Source organism: Electrona antarctica (genome assembly GCF_951216825.1).
Source record: "Electrona antarctica genome assembly, chromosome: 13".
In the NCBI taxonomy this organism is placed as follows: Eukaryota; Metazoa; Chordata; class Actinopteri; order Myctophiformes; family Myctophidae; genus Electrona; species Electrona antarctica.
The window spans coordinates 10,980,376-11,006,195 of NC_136794.1; the positions used below are offsets into that span (position 1 = coordinate 10,980,376).

Sequence of the window (25,820 nt, forward strand, 5' to 3'; positions counted from 1 at the left end):
TTAATTTTACACTCAGTGTTAGGGAACTCAGTATGGAAGATCCATAAACAGCCACAACAGCTTGGTATTTATTTTATTATATAAGCTATATTTATGACGAAAATATATATGTATTCTCTCCAATTGAGTAACATTAGGCCTACTTTATATTTTTGTCCTATATGGCAATTACAGTCGCACAGCCCAGGGCGCACAAGTAGCCTATATCAAATCGTCTGAAAAATGTTTCCATGTTCTGATCTAAGCAGGAGCCCAAAACATTACGAGTGCCTACGCACGCACACACACACACACACACACACCATGACGCACAGGGGGAAATAAACAGTACGTGTGTGTGTGTAGCTTGCACGAAGTACCAACGCACACCTGCTCAAATCTGCATACGCTGGAGCATACAGGTATTAATCATGTCATAATATTGACAATCTAGTCTGGTCTGTAGGCCATAAAAGCACATTATCCCCAAGGTTAACAACTCTTTCAATTATTATTGCCGTAAACTATGTAGTATGCATGTATTATTATATGTATTAACTATTTTTCCATTATAGAATGGTGTTGTCACAATACCCAAATCTACCAAGGAGAAAGTACAAGAGAATTGTCAAGTGAGTTCAACATGCTCAACAAGCACTTGCTGTTGTACATGTTTGTTGACCTCACCATCACTTTAGCCTCAAATGAGGGAAGTCGGTAATACAAAGATATATGTAATTGGCCGCCGACCCCAATCTGAAAATATGTCGTTGGGGACTCCCCCAGAAGACAATATTTAAAAACGTTTGCTCTGAAAGAATATATATTCAAAGATTTGCGCCACATTTTCACGATTTTTCAATTGATAATGAGCTTGAAGATATGAGCTTGTAGGTCTGCTATTTTTCAATCGCTCAGTTCTATATTATTTGGGACATGTTCCAAGTCCTATTATGTTATGTTTGGTGGTTGCTGTATAATGAAATGTATCCAGAGTTGTTTGCTCACTTTGCTGTCCATTTTGATGGATGTTTAAAGAGCAGATGTTTAAAGTTATTCAGGCTGTTAGCATATTCATTTCAAATAATCTGTTTCACAGGTAAAAATAAATGCAAAAATGTTAATCTCTCACACTAATTTATTTACAATAACTCTACAACTCTACAATAACTCTACAAACAACAAACAAACAACAGTATAACAGGCAACAGCTAAATAAATGCAAACAATGTAAATTTCACACAATAAAAACAATATAAAAGTATTTACAAAGATATTTACACATATGTACAAGTCTCCAAGGCATCAAAGCGTCACTCTAAAGCCCAAACCACACCAAAGGGTCGGGTCGGGACAAAACCACGGTCAACCACTGCAATGAGTTGCATTAATGTGGTTGGCTTTAGTGGTAACTACCCTTCCGCCGGGCGAGTTCTGCGACGTCTTGTTGTCCATTGAACCATTGTCTTTTAGGGTGGATGAACCCACCCTAAACAAGGCCTGTGTTCATGAGCATGGCCAGAGGCTATCCATACACCTCTCTCAATACGTCGTCCCACTTGAACTTCATCACAGTGACAGTCTGCCTCGGCTTCCTCCTCGCCACCCTAACCCTAGGAGGAACGGATGACTCGAGAGAATCAGACTCAGAATCAGGTATGATTATGAGTCTGATTCTCTCGTGGGTCTCCCGTTCGAACTCCTGCACCTGTGTAGAAAAGAAAAAAGAAAATGGGTTAGTTTATATTGTTGTTAAAAAGCTGTTATTATTTTATGTGTTTACATATCGTTGCTGTCGGGAGGAAACCACCTAACTCCATTTTTTTGGTATTATATATAAATCAGTGCTATTGAACTAGCATATTGAATTATAGCTATTGACGCTAGAATTATGTCTGTGAGTCGTTTTGAAAATATTGAACCAATGGAAAGTAGTAAAAAAACGCTTTGGACAAAACCTCTTGACTCCATTGGACCCTCAAACTGTATGCTAAAGCAACTAACTCCACCACTTCTCCCCCTCTCATGCAAGTAATTGATAATATATAAAGTCACACTCACAACACCAACTGATGAGGCAGTATTGCTTTGTTTTAAAAATATAAGGTTTTCTTAATTTCCTGAAAAATGAACATTTTGGAGTTAGGTGGTTTCTTCCCGACAGCAGAGCCAGAGATATGCAATCATGCCAATGTAACTAACGTATTATTAATGAAACACTCGTACCTGAACTTGAGGGTTAAATGTGACTCTCTTCACAGGCTTCTTGGAGCTGCTGCGACCACGGACTGTCTCCAGAGTGCTGTATCCCTCGTCAGTTACTGCAACCTGGCAGAAGAAGAAGAATAGTGTTAACCATTTTAATACTTATTTCAGATTAACTACAATATTTCATTTAAAGTAGAGCTGGTAGTAAAACAAAAAGATATGGTTACAAAAAATATCTTTTTTATCAAAGAGCTTGAGAGACGGGGGAACCCCAGTTGCTGAACAAACACTCTAAGTCTAAGCGATGATTACAATCAGAATATAGAACTTCAACGTTTTCTTATAAAATAACACTATCTTTAATAGGCACATTAACAATAGGATGTCATTTCAAATAAATGGTGAGACATCTTCAGTTGTGTTGATTAGAAATTGATAGTCCAAAATAGTCTCCCTATTGAATTACATTGCACAGATCTCAGAGGATCATGTTACATTATGGTCAGAATCCACTTTGTTTGTTTGTACGGTATGCTAAAAGATTGAGTTTGAGACCGGTTTCATTGTGCAAAGTTAATTGGGAGAATATTTAGAATTCTCTTTTTTTATCAACAGGGAAACTCAAAGTGTAATTTCGCTTTAATGTGTCAAGCGGTGGCGGCGGTGGCTGGATGGTAACCGCAAGATTGCCAGTTCCACCCCGGGCTCCCCAGAGTTAGTGTCGAAGTGTCCTTGAGCAAGACTCTGAAGCACGACTCTGAACCCCTAATTGCTCCTGATGTGCTGGTTGGTGCCTTGCATGGTTTCCGCTGCCATCGGTGAATGAATGTGTGTGTGAATGGGTGAATGTAATGCACAATCTATGTGAAGCGCCTTGGATAAAGGCGCCATATAAATGCACCATTTACCCAAGTGTAATTTTGCTTTAATGTGTCAAGCATGTCCATTCAACATATAATTCCTCATGAAACACTTACCTCCAGTGTGGGTCCTGTAGCTGGGAGTGGCAGGATGGCACCAATCATGGGTCCTGTAGCTGGGAGTGGCAGGATGGCACCAATCATGGGTCCTGTAGCTGGGAGTGGCAGGATGGCACCAATCATGGGTCCTGTAGCTGGGAGTGGCAGGATGGCACCAATCATCTTCAGATCAACCTGGAAATTAAACAGATGAGAATATTGTTATTTATTTAGTTCTCCAAGATTAATCTGATTGAAGAACACACACACACACACACACACACACACACACACACACACACACACACACACACACACACACACACACACACACACACACACACACACACACAGTCACACACACACACAGAGAGAAAGCAGCCCGCAGTTAATGTCCTTTTCACATAGTTGCATTTACCTCTCCACGGACAGAGCCAACGGAAACGTTTCAACCTAACAGGTGTACCTGACTTCGGACCATGTTGGTTTCGGTTAATATAGCCTACATTAGGCTAAGCCAAGGACCACCATTTGATACTGCAGTACAATCTCACTGCAAAGTGTCAATTTAACTCTGAGAGAATGTCCTAATCACAACAAAGTGTGTTAGCCAGAAAGGAGCCAATGGTCAATCCATTTGGTAGATACCCTGGGTAAATATAGTAATCATTTCATTTCATTTCATTTACATTTGTACAAGTCTCCGCGTTAATACAGACCTGTAATACGTTTAACGTCCAGTCTATTTTCAAATCAAAACTGTCTGTAACTGGAGTAACTGTAGTACTCCAGTACTACACTACATGGATAGTCCGGTTACCGGTCTAATTTAATATTTAATATTTTAGTCGACTAAATCTACAGTTGATTTTGTTGACTAGAATGTGCTTTGATGGTGCCGTAATGGCTGAATTTACACTTTGTTGCATGCTGAAAATAGCAGTTCTACTAGCTGAGCTTTAAGATGTTCAGAAAGTCTTCTATTTTCACACCCAAGCGCTTAGTTCTACTGGATCTCTTCTCCACTAGTACTTATTTGTTGATGAAATTGTCAATATACTAGTCTTAGTTTTAGTCATCATAGCAGTTGTTTTGTTTTATCAGTGAAAAAGGGTAGTCGACTAACATTTTTTGTCATAGTTTTAGTCGACGAAATCAACACTGACTGAGTTGTTGAGGGGACTAGAGAGAAGTCAGTATCAATAACTCAACATTAATGTAAGATATAAGATATTTTAAAGAAAGGGAGAGAAGTCATGAATGTCATCATTCAGACCAGGGAGGAATACTGTTGCTTTAAGAGTGACTATATCCAGAATGTTTCTCTAGTCTGTCCCCCCAGACTAAAATGACCACAATGATAAGTAACTTAAACTTAAATATGTTCCCTTTTGTTTTTGTCCAACACACTGCTCTGCTAACTACAGTGTGTCTGTAACTGGAGTAACTGTAGTACTCCAGTACTACACTACATGGATACAGTCCGGTTACCGGTCTAATTTAAAATCAAAACAATTTAGCTAGCTACATTTTGATTTACTATGCCGTTGTTAACACAAGTTCAAATGATATCAAAATAAGAACCACAATACAATAAATAACATATAGCGCAGAGTCCGTTTGGAACGAGAGGTCCACAACTTTAGAGCTAACCGGTTTCCATTTTTAAACGCCCGTTGTTGGAGCTCAGCCACGGCCACAGGCTTCCAAACAAAACCGTTAGTGTGGTCGCATAAGCATGTCGTCTCTAAATGCACCGTCATGTCAACTTCCCCATCAAACTAAAACAAGTTGGACGATGATGATGATATTAATTGCATTTACCTGATGAAAGGGCTGAAGGGAGTCCCAGCTGGTCCTCTGGGTGTCGCCGACTGGATCCGGACGACGGGGTCCTGAGACGCACTGGCCCATGATGGACGGTCGCTCGGTTTGTTAACTGGGTGGTTAACTGGACGGGTAACTGGACGGTTAACCAAGTCCAAACGTTGGTTAACTGGACGGGTAACTGGTCGGTCGGTCAGTTGTTTGTTCCGGGTCGGTCAATTAGTCAGTCAGTGTCAGTTAGTCAGTTGGTCAGTTGGTTGTTTGTGTCGGTCGGTAGAACTTGTAGTGATGATAACTGGTTATCTGTCTCTCTCTTTCCGTGGCTTCTCTCTCCTCTCTCGCTACAAGACTACACCTGCTCTGCTCTCGTCGATGGTATTTACCGCTGAAGCGTTCAAAGTTTGGCCAATCGGTTGAGTTGACCAATCAGAATCAGGAATGAGTACGTTGAGTTGACCAATCAGAATCAGGAATGAGGCCCGTGTCGCACGCGTGGCGCATGCGTGCTGCGGTTTCTCTGAGAAGACGTATGTACGTATAGTATCGCGATACATTTTCGAAAGAAGTGAACTGTTATCAGTCATAATTATAACGTTGTTACATTTACAGATCGACTGTATGTGTGTGTGGTGCACCCGCAACCAAAGTCACAAACGTTATTATTATTATTATTATTATTATTATTATTATTACAATAGGAAACCTATCTCAAAATTTCACGTTTAACAGACATTAAGGTTTAAACTGCCACAATAGCACCACCGAGTGGCAGGGTGGTAGTATTTAAGTTACATAGACACCATGATGTTGCCTTCCCAATAAGTTAGTTAGTTCCATAGAGTATAAGATTAAGCGCTCAACGTTAAAGCCCAGCTGCACGGGGTTTCCCGGCCATGAATCCACGGGTCCGCCTGTAGTCCCTCCTCCTACCACTAGGACCCAGAGCTTCAACGTTGGAAAGTCTGCCTGCCCCCTTGGTTAGTTCCCATCATCCGACGATATAACCTGACTCCGCCAGATGGGGCAGCAGAGAGTACACAGGGGAACCGAGTGTACTCTCTGCTGCCCCATCTGGCGGAGTCAGGTTACCGACGATAGGTTGTGTTGGTCAAATAGAATGAGGGTAGCAGAATTATTTGGGTAACCAAACAAAACATGGTACAGTACAGCCTAGTACACACGCACGCACGCGCACGCACGCACACACACACACACACACACACACACACACACACACACACACACACACACACACACACACACACACACACACACACACACACACACACACACACACACACACACACACGGCTGATGGAAATACATAATTTCATTGCAATCAAAAATAAACGAGCGTTCGTACTTTTAACAGTGAGAAGCTCTTTTTTTCAAATGGATTTTGGTATATGAGTAAATCAATGAATAGTTACTACATAAGCTTAAGCAATAATTGTTTTATTTTATATCAAGGTGGTAGGCTAGTAATTTCAGGAATGTTCAAGTAGTCTATATGAATACTCAAAAATGTGCTTTACATGGGGGACATGAGAAAACAAACAAAGACAACTTTATTGTTGGGGTGGGGGGGGCACTAGACGAAGCAATGAATAAAATCAATGGAATGAGCTGTCTGGGGACTGGCAAACAGAAATATGTTTTTAATATTTTCCAATCGTGTTTAATGCCCCCAGCCCCCACCAGAAAATAAAAAAATAAATCAAAATAAAAGTAATTTACCACAATTATGTGAATGACAATCAGACTGATATGTCATGTAAAGTACATGAAAACGTATCACAGTTTGAATTAATTGACATGTTTTTGTCTTTGTGCCCCATCCCGACATCCCGTGGTGTGTCAGGGGGTGACCTCTGACCTGAGGTGGCACAGGACACCTGGGAATCTGTCTGGTTTGAGTCGTAAATACGCTTTGAGAATGCACATTGCACACTGACTACTTGGCTTGTGTTGTATGATGTACCTACAGTATATGTTTGATGCATTCTCCTGTCTTTTCTGGGGGAAATGGTGCTTCAGCTTTCTAAGCCATACTATACCTGAGACACTGAGGTGGTGTTATTGTGCCACTAGGAGGCAGCCTTGCAGTGTTTTGTCACACCAGTGTAGAATATTCAATATTCCTCCCTTCCCTTCAAGCTGCTATCCTGCCAGTTCTGTATGAGTCAATATATCACTATGATTGGACAATATTTTAGTCGACTAAATCTACAGTTGATTTTGTTGACTAGAAAGTGCTTTGATGGTGCCGTAATGGCTGAATTTACACTTTGTTGCATGCTGAAAATAGCAGTTCTACTAGCTGAGCTTTAAGATGTTCAGAAAGTCTTCTATTTTCACACCCAAGCGCTTAGTTCTACTGGATCTCTTCTCCACTAGTACTTATTTGTTGATGAAATTGTCAATATACTAGTCTTAGTTTTAGTCATCATAGCAGTTGTTTTGTTTTATCAGTGAAAAAGGGTAGTCGACTAACATTTTTTGTCATAGTTTTAGTCGACGAAATCAACACTGACTGAGTTGTTGAGGGGACTAGAGAGAAGTCAGTATCAATAACTCAACATTAATGTAAGATATAAGATATTTTAAAGAAAGGGAGTGAAGTCATGAATGTCATCATTCAGACCAGGGAGGAATACTGTTGCTTTAAGAGTGACTATATCCAGAATGTTTCTCTAGTCTGTCCCCCCAGACTAAAATGACCACAATGATAAGTAACTTAAACTTAAATATGTTCCCTTTTGTTTTTGTCCAACACACTGCTCTGCTAACTACAGTGTGTGTGTAAATAAATCAATCACATTATTTTATCGTGTGATTGATCGTCCAAGATCGTCCAAGTTGTTTTTTGATAAAACAGACAGAAGAAAGATTATTCCAGACTTTGAACACACTGGTCCAGCATACTACTTTAACCCATTAAAACCGGGAAAGCATCTGTCTTGGGACTTTAGCTATATAGTAGTGATGCACCGAATATTAGGCCGCAGAAGATATTCGGCAGAAAATGGCTAAAAATGCATTTTCGGCCTATTCGGTTGCGGACCGAATAGGCAGAAAATATATCACCGAATAGTGTATGCAATTAATGCATTCAAAAGAGCTGAATAAATGTTTATGGACCCATAATAGTGATTATTATTTAAGTTAAGTTTTGCCATAACCATTTCTTTTGCCATAAATCAGGTAGCTTTAAGGTACGGCCATGACAGCAATGGTAGGAAAAAATATATATAATATTAATCATATTCGGATATTCGGTATTCGTTTTTCGGCCAACTGTTTCCTATATTCGGTTTCGGCCAAGAATTTCCCTTTCGGTGCATCCCTACTATATAGCAACATGTTTTTCAGAAAACTCTTTAGAACAGCAGTTCTGAAAAAATTCAGTTGTACAAGCTCACAATGCTGCAATGCTTTTTTTATTATGTTGAATCATTCTCTTCTGGGGGGTCCCTGGCACAAATCTTGCGATGGGGTCCACAGCCATACATATCAATTTGGGACTCCTTGACTCAATCATAAATGAGTTTCCAAGAAACTGCTAATAAGTAGATTTCATGGATTAATTTGGGCAAAGTGAAAAGATATGTCTTGGGTCACTCTCATGCAATGCAGGAAATAAGTGGATGAGGACTCATTTTAAAGTAGAATTAAACTGAGTCAGGAGTCAATAAAGACAGAAAAATAACCAAAAGTGCCTGGATATGTCAGCCAAACTGAAAAAAAGGAGAGTAGCTACTAGGCAAGCCCAGGACCATTCTAAGCACTCTCCCCAACTAAAAACCACTAAACTAAAAATCACATGACTGTAAGAGGAGTTGACTGAGTGAGAGAACATGAGTGTGGAAAACTTGAAGTCTGGAAGTCAGCAGTATTTATAGGGTGTTGGGCGGGGCAGCATCTGCAATCACGAATGAGCAGCAGGTGTGCAACCTGATGAGCATTGAGCAATGTTGCAATTGCAATGTTTACATGTGACAAAAGGTTAGTTTTTTTTTTTTTTTTCCGGCTTGCAGTAATTATCAGCACTGAACCACATACACTAAGAAAGGCCTTTCAAAGACGCATCCGATGCCATGAGTGTGATTTTGTACACCATATCCACCATACATGTAGGCTACTTCCATGTTATGTGCTTACATGTTCTGCCAGACTGTGGGCTCCTGATCAGTGAGATCTTTCTGGATGAAGACAGAAGAGGGCCGAGTCGCGGGCTTCTCCAGGCTCTCAGCATGACGGATGGGAGACAGAGGAGTGCCACAGAATACAGCCTCCTGCTGAAGAGCCATGGCTTCACCACAGCACACATACGACACACAGACAGACTGCTGGACGCTATGCTCTGCATCAAAGAGTGACTAACACAGCCATAACCAATAAGACCATATTAAGGCTAACCTTTTCAAAACTATACGTTTAGGAATACATCTACGATTGTGGGACACCGCCAGGCACAGGTCTTTTAGAGGCCCGATTCAGGATTGTTTTTAACGTGAAGATTAGGGCTACAGCATATTCGCTGCAGCATATACATCATTGGTTGGGCAACTTTGATGATGGAGAGGGCTACTATATTATTTCCACACTCATGCCACATTGCATACTGTCAGGCAGAAACCTCTTATCTCTGTATTTTAACTATTTTTGTAATTAATGCCCTACTGGTCACACAAAAGTTGATTTCCAATGCATTGTTTACTTATGTTAACTTTATGAACTTAAACATTGGACATAAAAAGACAATAATTTGTATTACTATAGTCATTAAGCTACTAATATAGTAATTAAAGTGGCTGCATGTTTGGAATTGTAACAGCTGCAATCAATAATATATCACTATTCCGATATTAACTTGTTTTAGGAACATACGGTATGCCATTTGGAACCCTATCAAGAGCGGAGTCAATCTATGGAATAAAAACATGCCTCCACTGCGATTTAGTTTTGATGGTGGAGCTACCCATTACATTTACATTTGTATAACTCATTGGTGGAACTGTTCCTCTGAATGATATTGATATAAAGAGGACCTTCATAACAGGATCTATAAACATTTCACTTGGACTTGTTTCTATTTCAATCTCGGAACCCATTGACTATCATCTATGTACTGTATGCAGATCTGTTTATAGAGATTACAATGTTAATGACTGTTTAACTTTTCTTTTGCCCTGAACTTGGTTGCACATTTGGTCATTCAAAGCAGGAACGCTTTATAAGGTGTGGTTTCATGGAGACTCACAAGTGGGTGTCAGAATGTGTCTGTGACTTGACAGTGAGGAGGAGCAGCCAGAGCGTTGTCTCTATAGTCTTACCATAGTGGATGCACTCTGAGACCCCCACCACATGTACTTTGGCCAGAAAGGGATTTTTTTTCACCGGAACGAAAAATCTTGTCTGAGGTTTTCTCTTGTCAATAATGGTAGAGGCCGCAGTGGAGTAACAAAGTATATTTTTTCCAGTGGAAAAACAAAAAGTAAATGTTATACATGTGTTGGGGGGCTCAGAGTGTGTGTTTTTTTTTTTCGTGGCAGCGGTGGCCGAACGGATAGCGGCGCGGTCTAGATACCGGAAGGTTCCCAGTTCGAATCAGCCGTCCGACACGTTAAAATTACCACCGCTGAAATGCCCTTGAACAAGGCATCAACCACTACGATGAAATGTGTTCTATGAGCAGGGCCTGGCTGGAAACAAGTTCTTGAGCTTAGCCCAGATACCCTGGGTAAATATAGATTTCATTTCATTTCATTTCATTTCATTTCATTTCATTTCATTTCCACTAAGGAAAGTAGGCTTTCTAATTAAACAAGCTGCCTTTGTATTGGTGAGTAGGTAAAACGTTCTTAATATTTTCACTACAGAGAGGCTGGTCTGCATTTCATGCGACGGCAGGAAGAGAACATTCCCATAGAGCAAAGTGCATTAGGCATATGGACCAGATCTGGATGAGATCGGAATTGTGCCTACATGTATGCAAAAATCCTCAAAACTATTTGGTCACATGACTTTGACAATAAAATCTTTATTCAAATTATTTGTCAGTAATTCCTACATAACGCACAGATTGCTGGGACCTTCACTGCATTTGTACTATACTACAAAAACATTTTTTTGCTTGCAGCGACCCCACATTCAGGAACAATAATTTCTATAGGATGGAAATGTATATTGCATTGGAAACAGCATGCATGGGGAAAGAACATAGAAAAAGCCTCGTTAACAACCCTCTTATAACACTCCCTGCCAGGTTGCCTAACCTAGCAGTCCACTACGCTTCCATTTTGATCTGGGATATGCTTGTATTTATATTTTCCATCCAGGCGATCCAGCAGAGACAAGCTGTATGCAGCAACATATATTTCAAAATGCTAGAGAAACAATTCAAACAAACATGAGAGTGAGTGACCTTGTGTCTGCCGGTATTCATAGTAAATGGATGTGTTATGTATACAGGTAATATATTTCACCTTTCTCCCTCCTCTGCCATATGCATGAAATTGCTGTCCATGGTGCTGAAACTGCCCCGGCGCATTGATACTAAACTCGGCAACAAAAGTTCGGAAACTTAACTTTGGTCCATCATTTCTCCACTTCAATATTACCAATTGGTATTGTATTTTATATCATTTTAATCATTGACTAGTCACCTTTACAACGAGGTATAGATTGTAAGGATCAGACATTCGTTGACAAAAGTGGTTGGTATTCACCCTTGCTTTGAGTTGCTTAGTGGATTGGATGATTGCACATTTGCACTCTCCCACAGTAATAAGGGAAAAAAACACATAGAGGGTATGCGTGTGACATCATCATCAAACCTGGAAGTTATGCCGGAACGCCGAGTGGCAAAAAACTACATTCTGGCATTGACAGCATCCAAACAGAAAAGTCCTATCTAATTGCATTAAACGACATTAAATAATGTTAAACTCACATTGCCTGTCGCTTTGCCACTCGATTTGCCATTCACTTTATGCATGCGCATAGCTCGTATTGGCCATTTTTACACTTTATTCATTTTACACTCAGTGTTAGGGAACTCAGTATGGAAGATCCATAAACAGCCACAACAGCTTGGTATTTATTTTATTATATAAGCTATATTTATGACGAAAATATATATGTATTCTCTCCAATTGAGTAACATTAGGCCTACTTTATATTTTTGTACTATATGGCAATTACAGTCGCACAGCCCAGGGCGCACAAGTAGCCTATATCAAATCGTCTGAAAAAAGTTTCCATGTTCTGATCTAAGCAGGAGCCCAAAACATTACGAGTGCCTACGCACGCACACACACACACACACCATGACGCACAGGGGGAAATAAACAGTACGTGTGTGTGTGTAGCTTGCACGAAGTACCAACGCACACCTGCTCAAATCTGCATACGCTGGAGCATACAGGTATTAATCATGTCATAATATTGACAATCTAGTCTGGTCTGTAGGCCATAAAAGCACATTATCCCCAAGGTTAACAACTCTTTCAATTATTATTGCCGTAAACTATGTAGTATGCATGTATTATTATATGTATTAACTATTTTTCCATTATAGAATGGTGTTGTCACAATACCCAAATCTACCAAGGAGAAAGTACAAGAGAATTGTCAAGTGAGTTCAACATGCTCAACAAGCACTTGCTGTTGTACATGTTTGTTGACCTCACCATCACTTTAGCCTCAAATGAGGGAAGTCGGTAATACAAAAATATATGTAATTGGCCGCCGACCCCAATCTGAAAATATGTCGTTGGGGACTCCCCCAGAAGACAATATTTAAAAACGTTTGCTCTGAAAGAATATATATTCAAAGATTTGCGCCACATTTTCACGATTTTTCAATTGCTGCTATTGAAAAAAGCAGATCTACAACAAGATATGAGCTTGTAGGTCTGCTATTTTTCAATCGCTCAGTTCTATATTATTTGGGACATGTTCCATGTCCTATTATGTTATGTTTGGTGGTTGCTGTATAATGAAATGTATCCAGAGTTGTTTGCTCACTTTGCTGTCCATTTTGATGGATGTTTAAAGAGCAGATGTTTAAAGTTATTCAGGCTGTTAGCATATTCATTTCAAATAATCTGTTTCACAGGTAAAAATAAATGCAAAAATGTTAATCTCTCACACTAATTTATTTACAATAACTCTACAACTCTACAATAACTCTACAAAACAACAAACAAACAACAGTATAACAGGCAACAGCTAAATAAATGCAAACAATGTAAATTTCACACAATAAAAACAATATAAAAGTATTTACAAAGATATTTACACATATGTACAAGTCTCCAGGGCATCAAAGCGTCACTCTAAAGCCCAAACCACACCAAAGGGTCGGGTCGGGACAAAACCACGGTCAACCACTGCAATGAGTTGCATTAATGTGGTTGGCTTTAGTGGTAACTACCCTTCCGCCGGGCGAGTTCTGCGACGTCTTGTTGTCCATTGAACCATTGTCTTTTAGGGTGGATGAACCCACCTTAAACAAGGCCTGTGTTCATGAGCATGGCCAGAGGCTATCCATACACCTCTCTCAATACGTCGTCCCACTTGAACTTCATCACAGTGACAGTCTGCCTCGGCTTCCTCCTCGCCACCCTAACCCTAGGAGGAACGGATGACTCGAGAGAATCAGACTCAGAATCAGGTATGATTATGAGTCTGATTCTCTCGTGGGTCTCCCGTTCGAACTCCTGCACCTGTGTAGAAAAGAAAAAAGAAAATGGGTTAGTTTATATTGTTGTTAAAAAGCTGTTATTATTTTATGTGTTTACATATCGTTGCTGTCGGGAGGAAACCACCTAACTCCATTTTTTTGTATTATATATAAATCAGTGCTATTGAACTAGCATATTGAATTCTAGCTATTGACACTAGAATTATGTCTGTGAGTCGTTTTGAAAATATTGAACCAATGGAAAGTAGTAAAAAAACGCTTTGGACAAAACCTCTTGACTCCATTGGACCCTCAAACTGTATGCTAAAGCAACTAACTCCACCACTTCTCCCCCTCTCATGCAAGTAATTGATAATATATAAAGTCATACTCACAACACCAACTGATGAGGCAGTATTGCTTTGTTTTCATTTTGGAGTTAGGTGGTTTCTTCCCGACAGCAGAGCCAGATATGCAATCATGCCAACGTAACTAACGTATTATTAATGAAACACTCGTACCTGAACTTGAGGGTTGAATGTGACTCTCTTCACAGGCTTCTTGGAGCTGCTGCGACCACGGACTGTCTCCAGAGTGCCGTATCCCTCGTCATTTACTGCAACCTGGCAGAAGAGAATAGTGTTAACCATTTTAATACTTATTTCAGATTAACTACAATATTTCATTTAAAGTAGAGCTGGTAGTAAAACAAAAAGATATGGTTACAAAAAATATATTTTTTATCAAAGAGCTTGAGAGACGGGGGAACCCCAGTTGCTGAACAAACACTCTAAGCGATGATTACAATCAGAATATATAGAACTTCAACTTTTTCTTTAAAAATAACACTATCTTTAATAGGCACATTAACAATAGGATGTCATTTCAAATAAATGGTGAGACATCTTCAGTTGTGTTGATTAGAAATTGATAGTCCAAAATAGTCTCCCTATTGAATTACATTGCACAGTGAAACAGATCATGTTACATTATGGTCAGAATCCACTTTGTTTGTTTGTACGGTATGCTAAAAAATTTAGTTTTAGACCGGTTTCATTGTGCAATTATTGGGAGAATATTTAGAATTCTCTTTTTTTTATCAACAGGGAAACTCAAAGTGTAATTTTGCTTTAATGTGTCAAGCATGTCCATTCAACATTAGTAAATACATGTATGGGGAAATGACATTCATGGTCCTTTCCTCATATAATTCCTCATGAAACACTTACCTCCAGTAAAAGTAAGCCTGGGACCGAGGCTACCTCCAGTGTGGGTCCTGTAGCTGGGAGTGGCAGGATGGCAGCATACATCTTCAAATCAACCTGGAAATTAAACAGATGAGAATATTGTTATTTATTTAGTTATCCAAGATGAATCTGATTGAAGAACACACACACACACACACACACAATGAGAAAGCAGCCCGCAGTTAATGTCCTTTTACCTCTGGACAGAGCCAACGGAAACGTTTCAAAATAACAGGTGTACCTGACTTCGGACCATGTTGGTTTCGGTTAATATAGCCTACATTAGGCTAAGCCAAGGACCACCATTTGATACTGCAGTACAATCTCACTGTAAAGTGTCAATTTAACTCTGAGAGAAGTCATAATCACAACAAAGTGTGTTAGCCAGAAAGGAGCCAATGGTCAATCCATTGTGACATTTGTACAAGTCCCCGCGTTAATACAGACCTGTAATATGTTTAACGTCCAGTCTATTTTCAAATCAAAACGTGCATGTAGGACTATTGTACACGGATAGACAGTCCGGTTACCGGTCTAATTTAAAATCAAAACAATTTAGCTAGCTACATTCTTATTTACTATGCCGTTAACACAAGTTCAAATTATATCAAAATAAGAACCACAATACAATAAATAACATAGCGCAGAGTCCGTTTGGAACGAGAGGTCCACAACTTTAGAGCTAAACGGCTTCCTTGTTTAAACGCCCGTTGTTGAAGCTCAGCCACGGCCACAACAAAACCGTTAGTGTGGTTGCACAAGCATGTCGTCTCTAAATGCACCGGCATGTCAACTTCCCCATCAAACTAAAACAGGTTGGACGACGATGATGATTATATTAATGACATTTACCTGATTAACGGGCTGAAGGGAGTCCCAGTCGGTCCTCTGGGTGTCGCCGACTGGATCCGGACGACAGGGTTTTGGTCCTGAGACGCACTGGCCCATGATGGACGGTCGCTCGGTTGGTTAACTAGACGGTTAACTGGACGGTTTGGTAACTGGACGGGTAACTTGTCGGTCGGGGGTAACTTTTCGTTCGGTCAGTTAGTCAGTTGGTCAGTTGGTTGTTTGTGTCGGTCGGTAGAACTTGTAGTGATAACTGGACAAACTGGTTATCTGTCTCTCTCTTTCCGTGGCTTCTCTCTCCTCTCTCGCTACAAGACTACACCTGCTCTGCTCTCGTCGATGGTATTTACCGCTGAAGCGTTCAAAGTTTGGCCAATCAGAATCAGGAATGAGTACGTTGAGTTGACCAATCAGAATCAGGAATGAGGCCCGTGTCGCACGCGTGGCGCATGCGTGCTGCGGTTTCTCTGAGAAGACGTATGTACGTATAGTATCGCGATACATTTTCGAAAGAAGTGAACTGTTATCAGTCATAATTATAACGTTGTTACATTTACAGATCGACTGTATGTGTGTGTGGTGCACCCGCAACCAAAGTCACAAACGTTATTATTATTATTATTATTATTACAATAGGAAACCTATCTCAAAATTTCACGTTTAACAGACATTAAGGTTTAAACTGCCACAATAGCACCACCGAGTGGCAGGGTGGGAGCATTTAAGTTACATTAGACACCATGATGTTGCCTTCCCAATAAGTTAGTTAGTTCCCATCATCCGACGATATAACCTGACTCCGCCAGATGGGGCAGCAGAGAGTACACAGGGGAACCGAGTGTACTCTCTGCTGCCCCATCTGGCGGAGTCAGGTTACCGACGATAGGTTGTGTTGGTCAAATAGAATGAGGGTAGCAGAATTATTTGGGTAACCAAACAAAACATGGTACAGTACAGCCTAGTACACACGCACGCACGCACGCACGCACGCACGCACACACACACACACACACACACACACACACACACACACACACACACACACACACACACACACACACACACACACACACACACACACACACACACACACACACACACACACGGCTGATGGAAATACATAATTTCATTGCAATCCAAAATAAACGAGCATTCGTACTTTTAACAGTGAGAAGCTCTTTTTTTCAAATGGATTTTGGTATATGAGTGAATCAATGAATAGTTACTACATAAGCTTAAGCAATAATTGTTTTATTTTATATCAAGGTGGTAGGCTAGTAATTTTAGGAATGTTCAAGTAGTCTATATGAATACTCAAAAATGTGCTTTACATGGGGGACATGAGAAAACAAACAAAGACAACTTTATTGTTGGGGGGGGGGGGGGGGCACTAGACGACGCAATGAATAAAATCAGTGGAATGAGCTGTCTGGGGACTGGCAAACAGAAATATGTTTTTAATATTTTCCAATCGTGTTTAATGCCCCCAGCCCCCACCAAAAAATAAAAAAATAAATCAAAATAAAAGTAATTTACCACAATTATGTGAATGACAATCAGACTGATATGTCATGTAAAGTGAAAACTTATCACAGTTTGAATTAATTGACATGTTTTTGTCTTTGTGCCCCATCCCGACATCCCGTGGTGTGTCAGGGGGTGACCTCTGACCTGAGGTGGCACAGGACACCTGGGAATCTGTCTGGTTTGAGTCGTAAATACGCTTTGAGAATGCACATTGCACACTGACTACTTGGCTTGTGTTGTATGATGTACCTACAGTATATGTTTGATGCATTCTCCTGTCTTTTCTGGGGGAAATGGTGCTTCAGCTTTCTAAGCCATACTATACCTGAGACACTGAGGTGGTGTTATTGTGCCACTAGGAGGCAGCCTTGCAGTGTTTTGTCACACCAGTGTAGAAAATTCAATATTCCTCCCTTCCCTTCAAGCTGCTATCCTGCCAGTTCTGTATGAGTCAATATATCACTATGATTGGACAATATTTTAGTCGACTAAATCTACAGTTGATTTTGTTGACTAGAATGTGCTTTGATGGTGCCGTAATGGCTGAATTTACACTTTGTTGCATGCTGAAAATAGCAGTTCTACTAGCTGAGCTTTAAGATGTTCAGAAAATCTTCTATTTTCACACCCAAGCGCTTAGTTCTACTGGATCTCTTCTCCACTAGTACTTATTTGTTGATGAAATTGTCAATATACTAGTCTTAGTTTTAGTCATCATAGCAGTTGTTTTGTTTTATCAGTGAAAAGGGTAGTCGACTAACATTTTTTGTCATAGTTTTAGTCGACGAAATCAACACTGACTGAGTTGTTGAGGGGACTAGAGAGAAGTCAGTAGGCTAGTTACTCAACTCAGTTAATTCAACATTAATGTAAGATATAAGATATTTTAAAGAAAGGGAGAGAAGTCATGAATGTCATCATTCAGAGTTCAGACCAGGGAGGAATACTGTTGCTTTAAGAGTGACTATATCCAGAATGTTTCTCTAGTCTGTCCCCCCAGACTAAAATGACCACAATGATAAGTAACTTAAACTTAACTTAAATATGTTCCCTTTTGTTTTTGTGATTGTGACATGTCCAACACACTGCTCTGCTAACTACAGTGTGTGTAAATAAATCAATCACATGATTTTATCGTCCACAGCAAGTTGTTTTTTGATAAAACAGACAGAAGAAAGATTATTCCAGACTTTGAACACACTGGTCCAGCAAACTACTTTAACCCATTCAAACCGGGAAAGCATCTGTCTTGAGACTTATAGCAACATGTTTTTCAGAAAACTCTTTAGAACAGCAGTTCTGAAAAAAAAGCAGTTGTACAAGCTCACAATGCTGCAATGCCTTTTTCCTTATTTTTTTTTTTATTATGTTGAATATTGAATCATTCTCTTCTGGGGGGTCCCTGGCACAAATCTTGCGATGGGGTCCACAGCCATACATATCATTTTGGGACTCCTTGACTCAATCTTAAATGGGTTTCCAAAAAACTGCTAATAAGTAGATTTCATGGATTAATTTGGGCAAAGTGAAAAGATATGTCTTGGGTCACTCTCATGCAATGCAGGAAATAAGTGGATGAGGACTCATTTTAAAGTAGGATTATACTCGGGAATCAATCAAGAAAGAAAAATAACCAAAAGTGCCTGGATATGTCAGCCAAACTGAAAAAGAAAGGAGAGTAGCTAGGCAAGCCCCACATAGGACCATTCTAAGCACTCTCCCCAACTAAAAACCACTAAACTAAAATTCACATGAGTGTCAGAGGAGTTGACTGACTGAGTGAGAGAACATGAGTGTGGAAAACTTGAAGTCAGGAAGTCAGCAGTATTTATAGGGTGTTGGGCGGAGCAGCATCTGCAATCACAAATGAGCAGCAGGTGCGCAGCCTGAGCATTGAGCAATGTTGCAATTGCAATGTTTACATGTGACAAAGGGTTAGTTTTTGATTTATTTCTCCAGCTTGCAGTAATTATCAGCACTGAACCACATACACTGAAATAGGCCTTTCAAAGACGCATCCGATGCCATGGGTGTGATTTTGTATGGACTTGTAGGCCTACAACTTTGTCCAAACTTAAAAACAATATCATGGGCAGAACATGACCAAAAGTCATATTTCTCTGGGTAACACTCCTTATCACTAGGGTTAGTCTTTTGGGATTTTAGATACATAGCAACATGTTTTTGCAGTGGTACAGTGGTTCTGAAAAAATAGCAGTTGTACAAGCTCACAGCGTGGCACTTCATGCCTTACTGCAAGATGTAGATCAGTTTGTTTTATTATGAATATCGAATCATTAAATCTTCTTTTCTGGGGGGTCCCTGGCACAAATCTTCAGATGTCCACAGCCATACATATAATTTTGGGACTCCTTGACTCAATCTTTATCACATTCTGTGCTCAGCCAATCAAATCATCACAAAAGTCACTTTTCTGCCCTTACTTTTATCTTCAATGTACTCTGCTCAGCCAATCAAATCATCGCTATCACGCTATGGGGTGACCAGCCAATCACAAGCCAATATTTGTGTTCACACAGACCCACAAACCTGGGCATAGGAGGGGCCCTCAGAAAATGCTGAGTCAGTCGATGCCTTTAAAAAGCTGCTAAGAAACTCATTTGTATGGTAAACAGTTTTTTTTATGTTTATGTATTTGTTTCTTTGTATGTATACTGTTTTTGCTGCTCCTGTATCTTATTTTTATTGTCGCTTTAATGTCGCTTTATCTTAATGTGATGTTATTGTTTTGTTTTAGCATATTTATTGTACAGCAACTTAACAATTGTTTTGAAAGGCACTTAATTTATAAATAAAATTACCAATACCTTTAATACCTCTGAGCTAAAGCTGTCACTACTATGGAGGCAGGTTTATAGAACTGTCCACAGCCCTCCTCTGAAACACATCGAATAGACAAAAAAATCACACCTGTGTGAACTGAGTGGTGTAAGGTCTTATATAGACTGATCAGCTGTGGTCTGACGTAATGTCTGACGTAATGAAATCACACCCGTGTGAACTGGGTGACCATAGCAACCGTGCTCATTTTTTGAGCACAGACAGACAGACAGACAGACTAACAAAGCCAGTTGTAGGAGTGGTTTACACAACTCAAAAATTGTACCATTTTATCATGAGTATTATAGTGAGGATTATTATATTAGGCCAAATTATATTATTATTTATATTATATGAAGATCGGGTGAAAATGGGTGAAGTCGTCCTTTAAATGGTACAGGATGCTCATTGCTCCCATGCACATTCATTTCCTGTATCCTCTCGCGATATTCTACAAGGACAGGTTCTGCTCCCATTTTGTCCATTCAATCATTCGCGGATGCAGAACTTGTGGTACCCCAACGACCCCAACGTTTGAAACTCATCCGCCGCTGTCTTAATTTCAGCTCTCGGCACTTCAACTCGACTTTCAGACAGTGCACACCAACAAACAGCCATGGCAGATGCAGCTATTTCATTTGCTAAGGACTTCTTGGCAGGTGGATTCGCAGCAGCTATTTCTAAAACTGCAGTGGCACCAATCGAGCGAGTGAAACTGCTTCTTCAGGTAAATCGCGAATCTCTCGGGTTGGCTTGGCATGGTCATCGAAGTATGATAGACCACAAATCAATCACTGCTGTAGACTAAACATAAAGTAATAATCTTATTGTCGCGTTATATTATCCTTGGGAGCCATGTTTTTAAGTCCTATTCAGGCTAGTCTGCATCCATTGCAGCTGCGTGCGTGCTGCTGCAGTGAAGTAGGCTAAGCGCTCATTAAAGCCACTGACTGCATATAGGTAGACGACCAAGTTTTGAATTTTAGTGCATATACTTTATAAAATGTAATGTCACTGCCTGTTATGTTGTATAGAAGGCAGGCACGCACAATTCGATGACAAAATTATTCAGTTCAGTCCTCTCCTCATATCCCACTACAGTATAGGCTACAGTATATGGTGCAGAAATAACTGCAGTGTCATACATTGGGCCTACTCTTCTGTCACGAGGCTATGGCATTATTTATTTATTTTTATTTTGCCAGGTAGTCCCATTTTGAGATTAAAATATATTTTAGAGACCTGGCCAAGAAGGGCAACAATAAACAGTTGCAACACAAACACAAAAGACGAATTAATGATGCTCTGAATGTATAAATAACACATTTGTTTAGAAATTAAAATAAGTGTGTCATCAGGCTGCTATATTTATGTAAAGGTCTCGCCAGATTTTCTAATCTAGAGGAGTTGGATTACACTTGACTGACACTTGGCAATACACATACATGTCATGATGTCACTCGCACTGTCGCACAGCAGCCACGGCCTACTTAGATCAAGTGGACAGGATGATTGGAATCTTTTGACATTTTCTTTTGTATTTTGATGTCAATGAAGACGATTAACCTATCTTAAAAGTAGTGTAAGTGATATGTTTTAGTAAAAACAAATAAGTGACAACATTTCAGCTAATTAGGAGAGAGTAGCTATTAATGAGCTTAATTTGTATAGTGTTCCAATTCCAGCGTTGTCTGCTCATTTCTTTGTGTCATCTCTTACAATTCCACTTGTTTAATCTGTATCCCGACTCCTGTTACTGCAACAAACACTAATGAGTACTATCACAATATAGAGCTTTATTTTTTTTTCAATTTACGTTTTATTGAATTTTAATCAAACATACATGAAAACGAAACGACTGACAATTGACAATACATACAACCGAAAACAAAACAAGACAATATACGTACAATACACACAAGGGGAGATGTCTGCCTCTCTTCTCTATCGATGATCATTCATAATACATAAGTACCTCAAACAGGTGCATATACAGGTTAAACAGGTTTAACTGAAACTATACAAAATCAGGTCTTATGGTAGAAACATGAGCAATCCATCTAAACCAGTTATCTGTGAAGACTTCAACCTGACCTCTGAAGCTGAATGTAATTCTCTCCATAATAAATATACTATAGATTAAATCAATCCATTCATCAATATAGAGCTTTATAACACTTATTTTAACCAAAGAAAAATAGAAAATCACTTACACTACCTTTAACTGAACTGATAACCTTTTATTTCCCTGTTCTGCAATCAGGTCCAGCATGTCAGCAAACAGATCACTGTTGACCAGCAGTACAAGGGCATCGTGGACTGCTTCACGCGTATCCCCAAAGAGCAAGGCTTCTTGTCATTCTGGCGTGGAAATATGGCCAACGTCATCCGTTACTTCCCCACCCAGGCCCTCAACTTTGCATTCAAGGACAAGTACAAGATGGTCTTCCTCGGAGGAGTGGATAAACACACTCAGTTCTGGCGCTATTTTGCAGGAAATCTGGCCTCCGGTGGTGCTGCTGGAGCCACCTCTCTGTGCTTCGTCTACCCACTGGATTTTGCCCGTACCCGTTTGGCCGCCGATGTGGGGAAAGCAGGCGCCACTAGGGAGTTCAATGGGCTTGCAGACTGCCTGAAGAAGATCTCTAAGTTAGATGGGGTTAGAGGCCTGTACCAGGGCTTTGGTGTCTCTGTGCAGGGCATCATCATCTACAGGGCTGCCTACTTTGGCATTTATGACACTGCTAAAGGTACAAGAAATGTCACATAATGGTGTCTCACCAATAGGCCTACCGAAGTGCACTTCCATAGCAGTTGAGAATTGAGTCAAATGTATACTTCATCGTACAATGGTGGGCTTCAGTTCAGGGTGATTGATTGATTGATTGATTGCTTGATTGATTGATTGATTGATTGAATTTATTAACACCTTTAAAAAAAAATTAGTGCAGTTGTACAGTCAATGGTTATGCAAAAAGGTTTCCATTGTGGACCATTGTGCTCAATTCATCAGTAATACAGGATACATAGAATACAATACATATCGGTAAAAGGTGAAAGGTGTTAAACTAAGCCCAATTGTATTTTATAATTGTAAAAACGGATTAAATCATTTGTATGAAACTGTAGTCCAATCTGAGCTTGTGTCTGGGATTGTTTTGTGCACAGGTATGCTTCCTGATCCCAAGAACACTCACATTGTGGTCAGCTGGGGGATCGCCCAGTCGGTGACAGCCGTGGCCGGAATAGTGTCCTACCCGTTTGACACCGTGAGGCGTCGTATGATGATGCAGTCAGGACGCAAAGGAGGTAATTAAATAAAACTATAATGACATGTTGTTTTGTACACAGTAAAATCCTCAGTGTTAACTAACTCAGCGTATAAACGTTTATACTGTGAGTTAACAACTTAAGCATGATTCATACGTTGTCGTATGTCACACAGCGAACATAGCGGATCTACAAGCTCACGACGCATTGCATCATGGCTTGTGGATCGTCTACTTTTGCTATTTCCCAAAGAATTTGGAAAAGTTTAAAAAATATTGACCTATTATGACATGCCCAAAATATGGACTCCAGGTTTCAAAGTGGTTAAATGAAAAACACTGGTGATTTTACTGCCTAATTGCCTATGCCCTTATATGGCCATGAAGCATACAGAGCATTCGTATTCTGTAATGTGAGTGTCACACGGTGTGCGGTTTGTGTGTTCTCAGCGGACATCATGTACAGCGGCACCATGGACTGCTGGAGGAAGATCGCCCGTGACGAGGGGGGCAAGGCCTTCTTTAAGGGAGCCCTGTCCAACGTGATGCGAGGCATGGGCGGAGCCTTTGTCTTGGTCCTCTATGACGAGTTCAAGAAATTCGCCTAACTGACTAACTAACTTGAGCCTCTCTCCTCCTCCCACCACAGCAAATGGGCAAAAATTCTGACCATGTATAATAGGTGTTCCACTGGCATTATTTAAGCTTTAAACTAACTCATCTCAAAGAAAATCCACCTGGTAGTGGCTTAAGTCACAAATATGCTAGCGAACAGATGATGATGACAGCAGACAAACCCATCAAAACACAGACTATTTTAATATGGTATATATTTTTGATCATTTTGGTCTGTTTGCCCATAACTGATTGTCTTTACTTTTCTCTATATTATTCTTATTTTTTGCACAAACTGATCAAAGTCTGACTCTTGTTTTTCTTCTCTGACCTTAATCTGTCCCAAGTGATGTCGTAAGGAAAATAGTTTCCATGTCACTTGTTGCTGTAGTTGACCATCTAAATGATATGTGATATTCCAGGAATGTTGCCCGAATGTTTTCTTTGCAGTTCAAAGAATTGCAAAGCTATTTAGCGCCTTGCTATGTCAGAAAAGCGCCTCAAGATGGCATCACTAAATCGCATGAGAGGCTAGAGGGTCTGAAGATTCACTGGAAGGAGCACACACAGACTTGCCTGTGTTGCACCGTTGAATGTTCTCCAGTAACTAGATGAGTGTACTAAAGCAATCGTTTGACAATAAAATGAAAGGGAACTATCAGAATTAGGGGGCATAACTATCACAATTAAGGGTTATGTTGCCAAGTTTCAGATTGAAAAAGTGCAGGTTGGGTTACACGATCTCTTAAATACATGAAAGTGTATGACAGCAGCCCATAATTCCTTTCAGATACACATCTTGTCAGTCAGTGGCTGAAACAGCCAAACAGTTGATGTGAATCTGGGAATATCTCTAGCCAGAATAAATAGCTCTCATTCTTTGTGACACTGCAAGTGTATCCCGATTATTCTTCATTCTGGATCCCTCTCTAAGTATTTTTCTTAGAGGTAATAAGGGTGGTCATGTTATTTGTGGCTATTTTCTTGTCAGTCTGGGCTTAGACTCTTTGTGACATCAAGCTGATTCTCATTACCCAGACAGTCCCTGCAATGGGGAGAGACAGGGAGGGTGGGATGAAGTTCAAACATGGCACTTTGTGTATAGCACATGAGCTTTGTTGTAAGCTGAATACACGTATGTATGTTGTATGCATTGAGCGGCCATATATTTGCAATATTTCGGCCCTATACTGACTTAAGTGTGAATGCCTGTATTGATTCAATAAAACTCAATACCTCATGAACGTTACATTAGTGTTCTGTGTAAAGACAACAAAGTGACACTGAGAAATACAGATTAACATATTCTAACATGATGAATGATTTTCCTCAAAGGATTTGGGTATCCTTTCTCCTTATTGTACCAGCTGCACTCACTCACCCTTGAACACCGAAGGTTTTGTTTACTAGCATCAATACCAAGGACTCGGCGAGGCTTTGTAATGAAAACCATTCAAGTCAATCAAGTTTACCAGAGACCAAAGGCCAGTGTAATTTGGGAAAATTGCTGAAACTCCAAAGTAATCTTCTGTAATGTGATCTTGCCTATTGAATACTGGCTGTACTGTACGTGTCGGATAAGAGCTCAGTCATTTTCTTCAAATGCAGACTTGACAAGCAGCATGGATATCCACCTGCAAGTAATCACCATTGTAGTGTTAAGTGCTTTGATATTAAAATGACTGATTTAAGGCCATTTGCTGCTCATAGATAGCAAGGGATTTGCAATCACTTCCATATGTTGATATCAAGGATAAGCTGGAATCTTGAACTCAATAGACTATGTTCACTATTCATATAATGGACATTA

At 40.0% G+C, this 25,820-nt stretch overlaps 1 protein-coding gene across 1 annotated transcript; it reads left to right on the forward strand.

Moving 5' to 3' along the window:
* Nucleotides 1-20,742: 20,742 nt before the first annotated feature.
* Nucleotides 20,743-25,254, forward strand: slc25a6 (solute carrier family 25 member 6; the record flags this gene model as incomplete). Its single annotated transcript, XM_079518018.1, has 4 exons — nucleotides 20,743-20,853; nucleotides 22,390-22,876; nucleotides 23,295-23,435; nucleotides 23,846-25,254. 4 exons carry the CDS (start codon nucleotides 20,743-20,745, stop codon nucleotides 24,001-24,003), a joined length of 897 nt encoding a protein of 298 aa, XP_079374144.1. The 3' UTR covers nucleotides 24,004-25,254.
* Nucleotides 25,255-25,820: the final 566 nt, after the last annotated feature.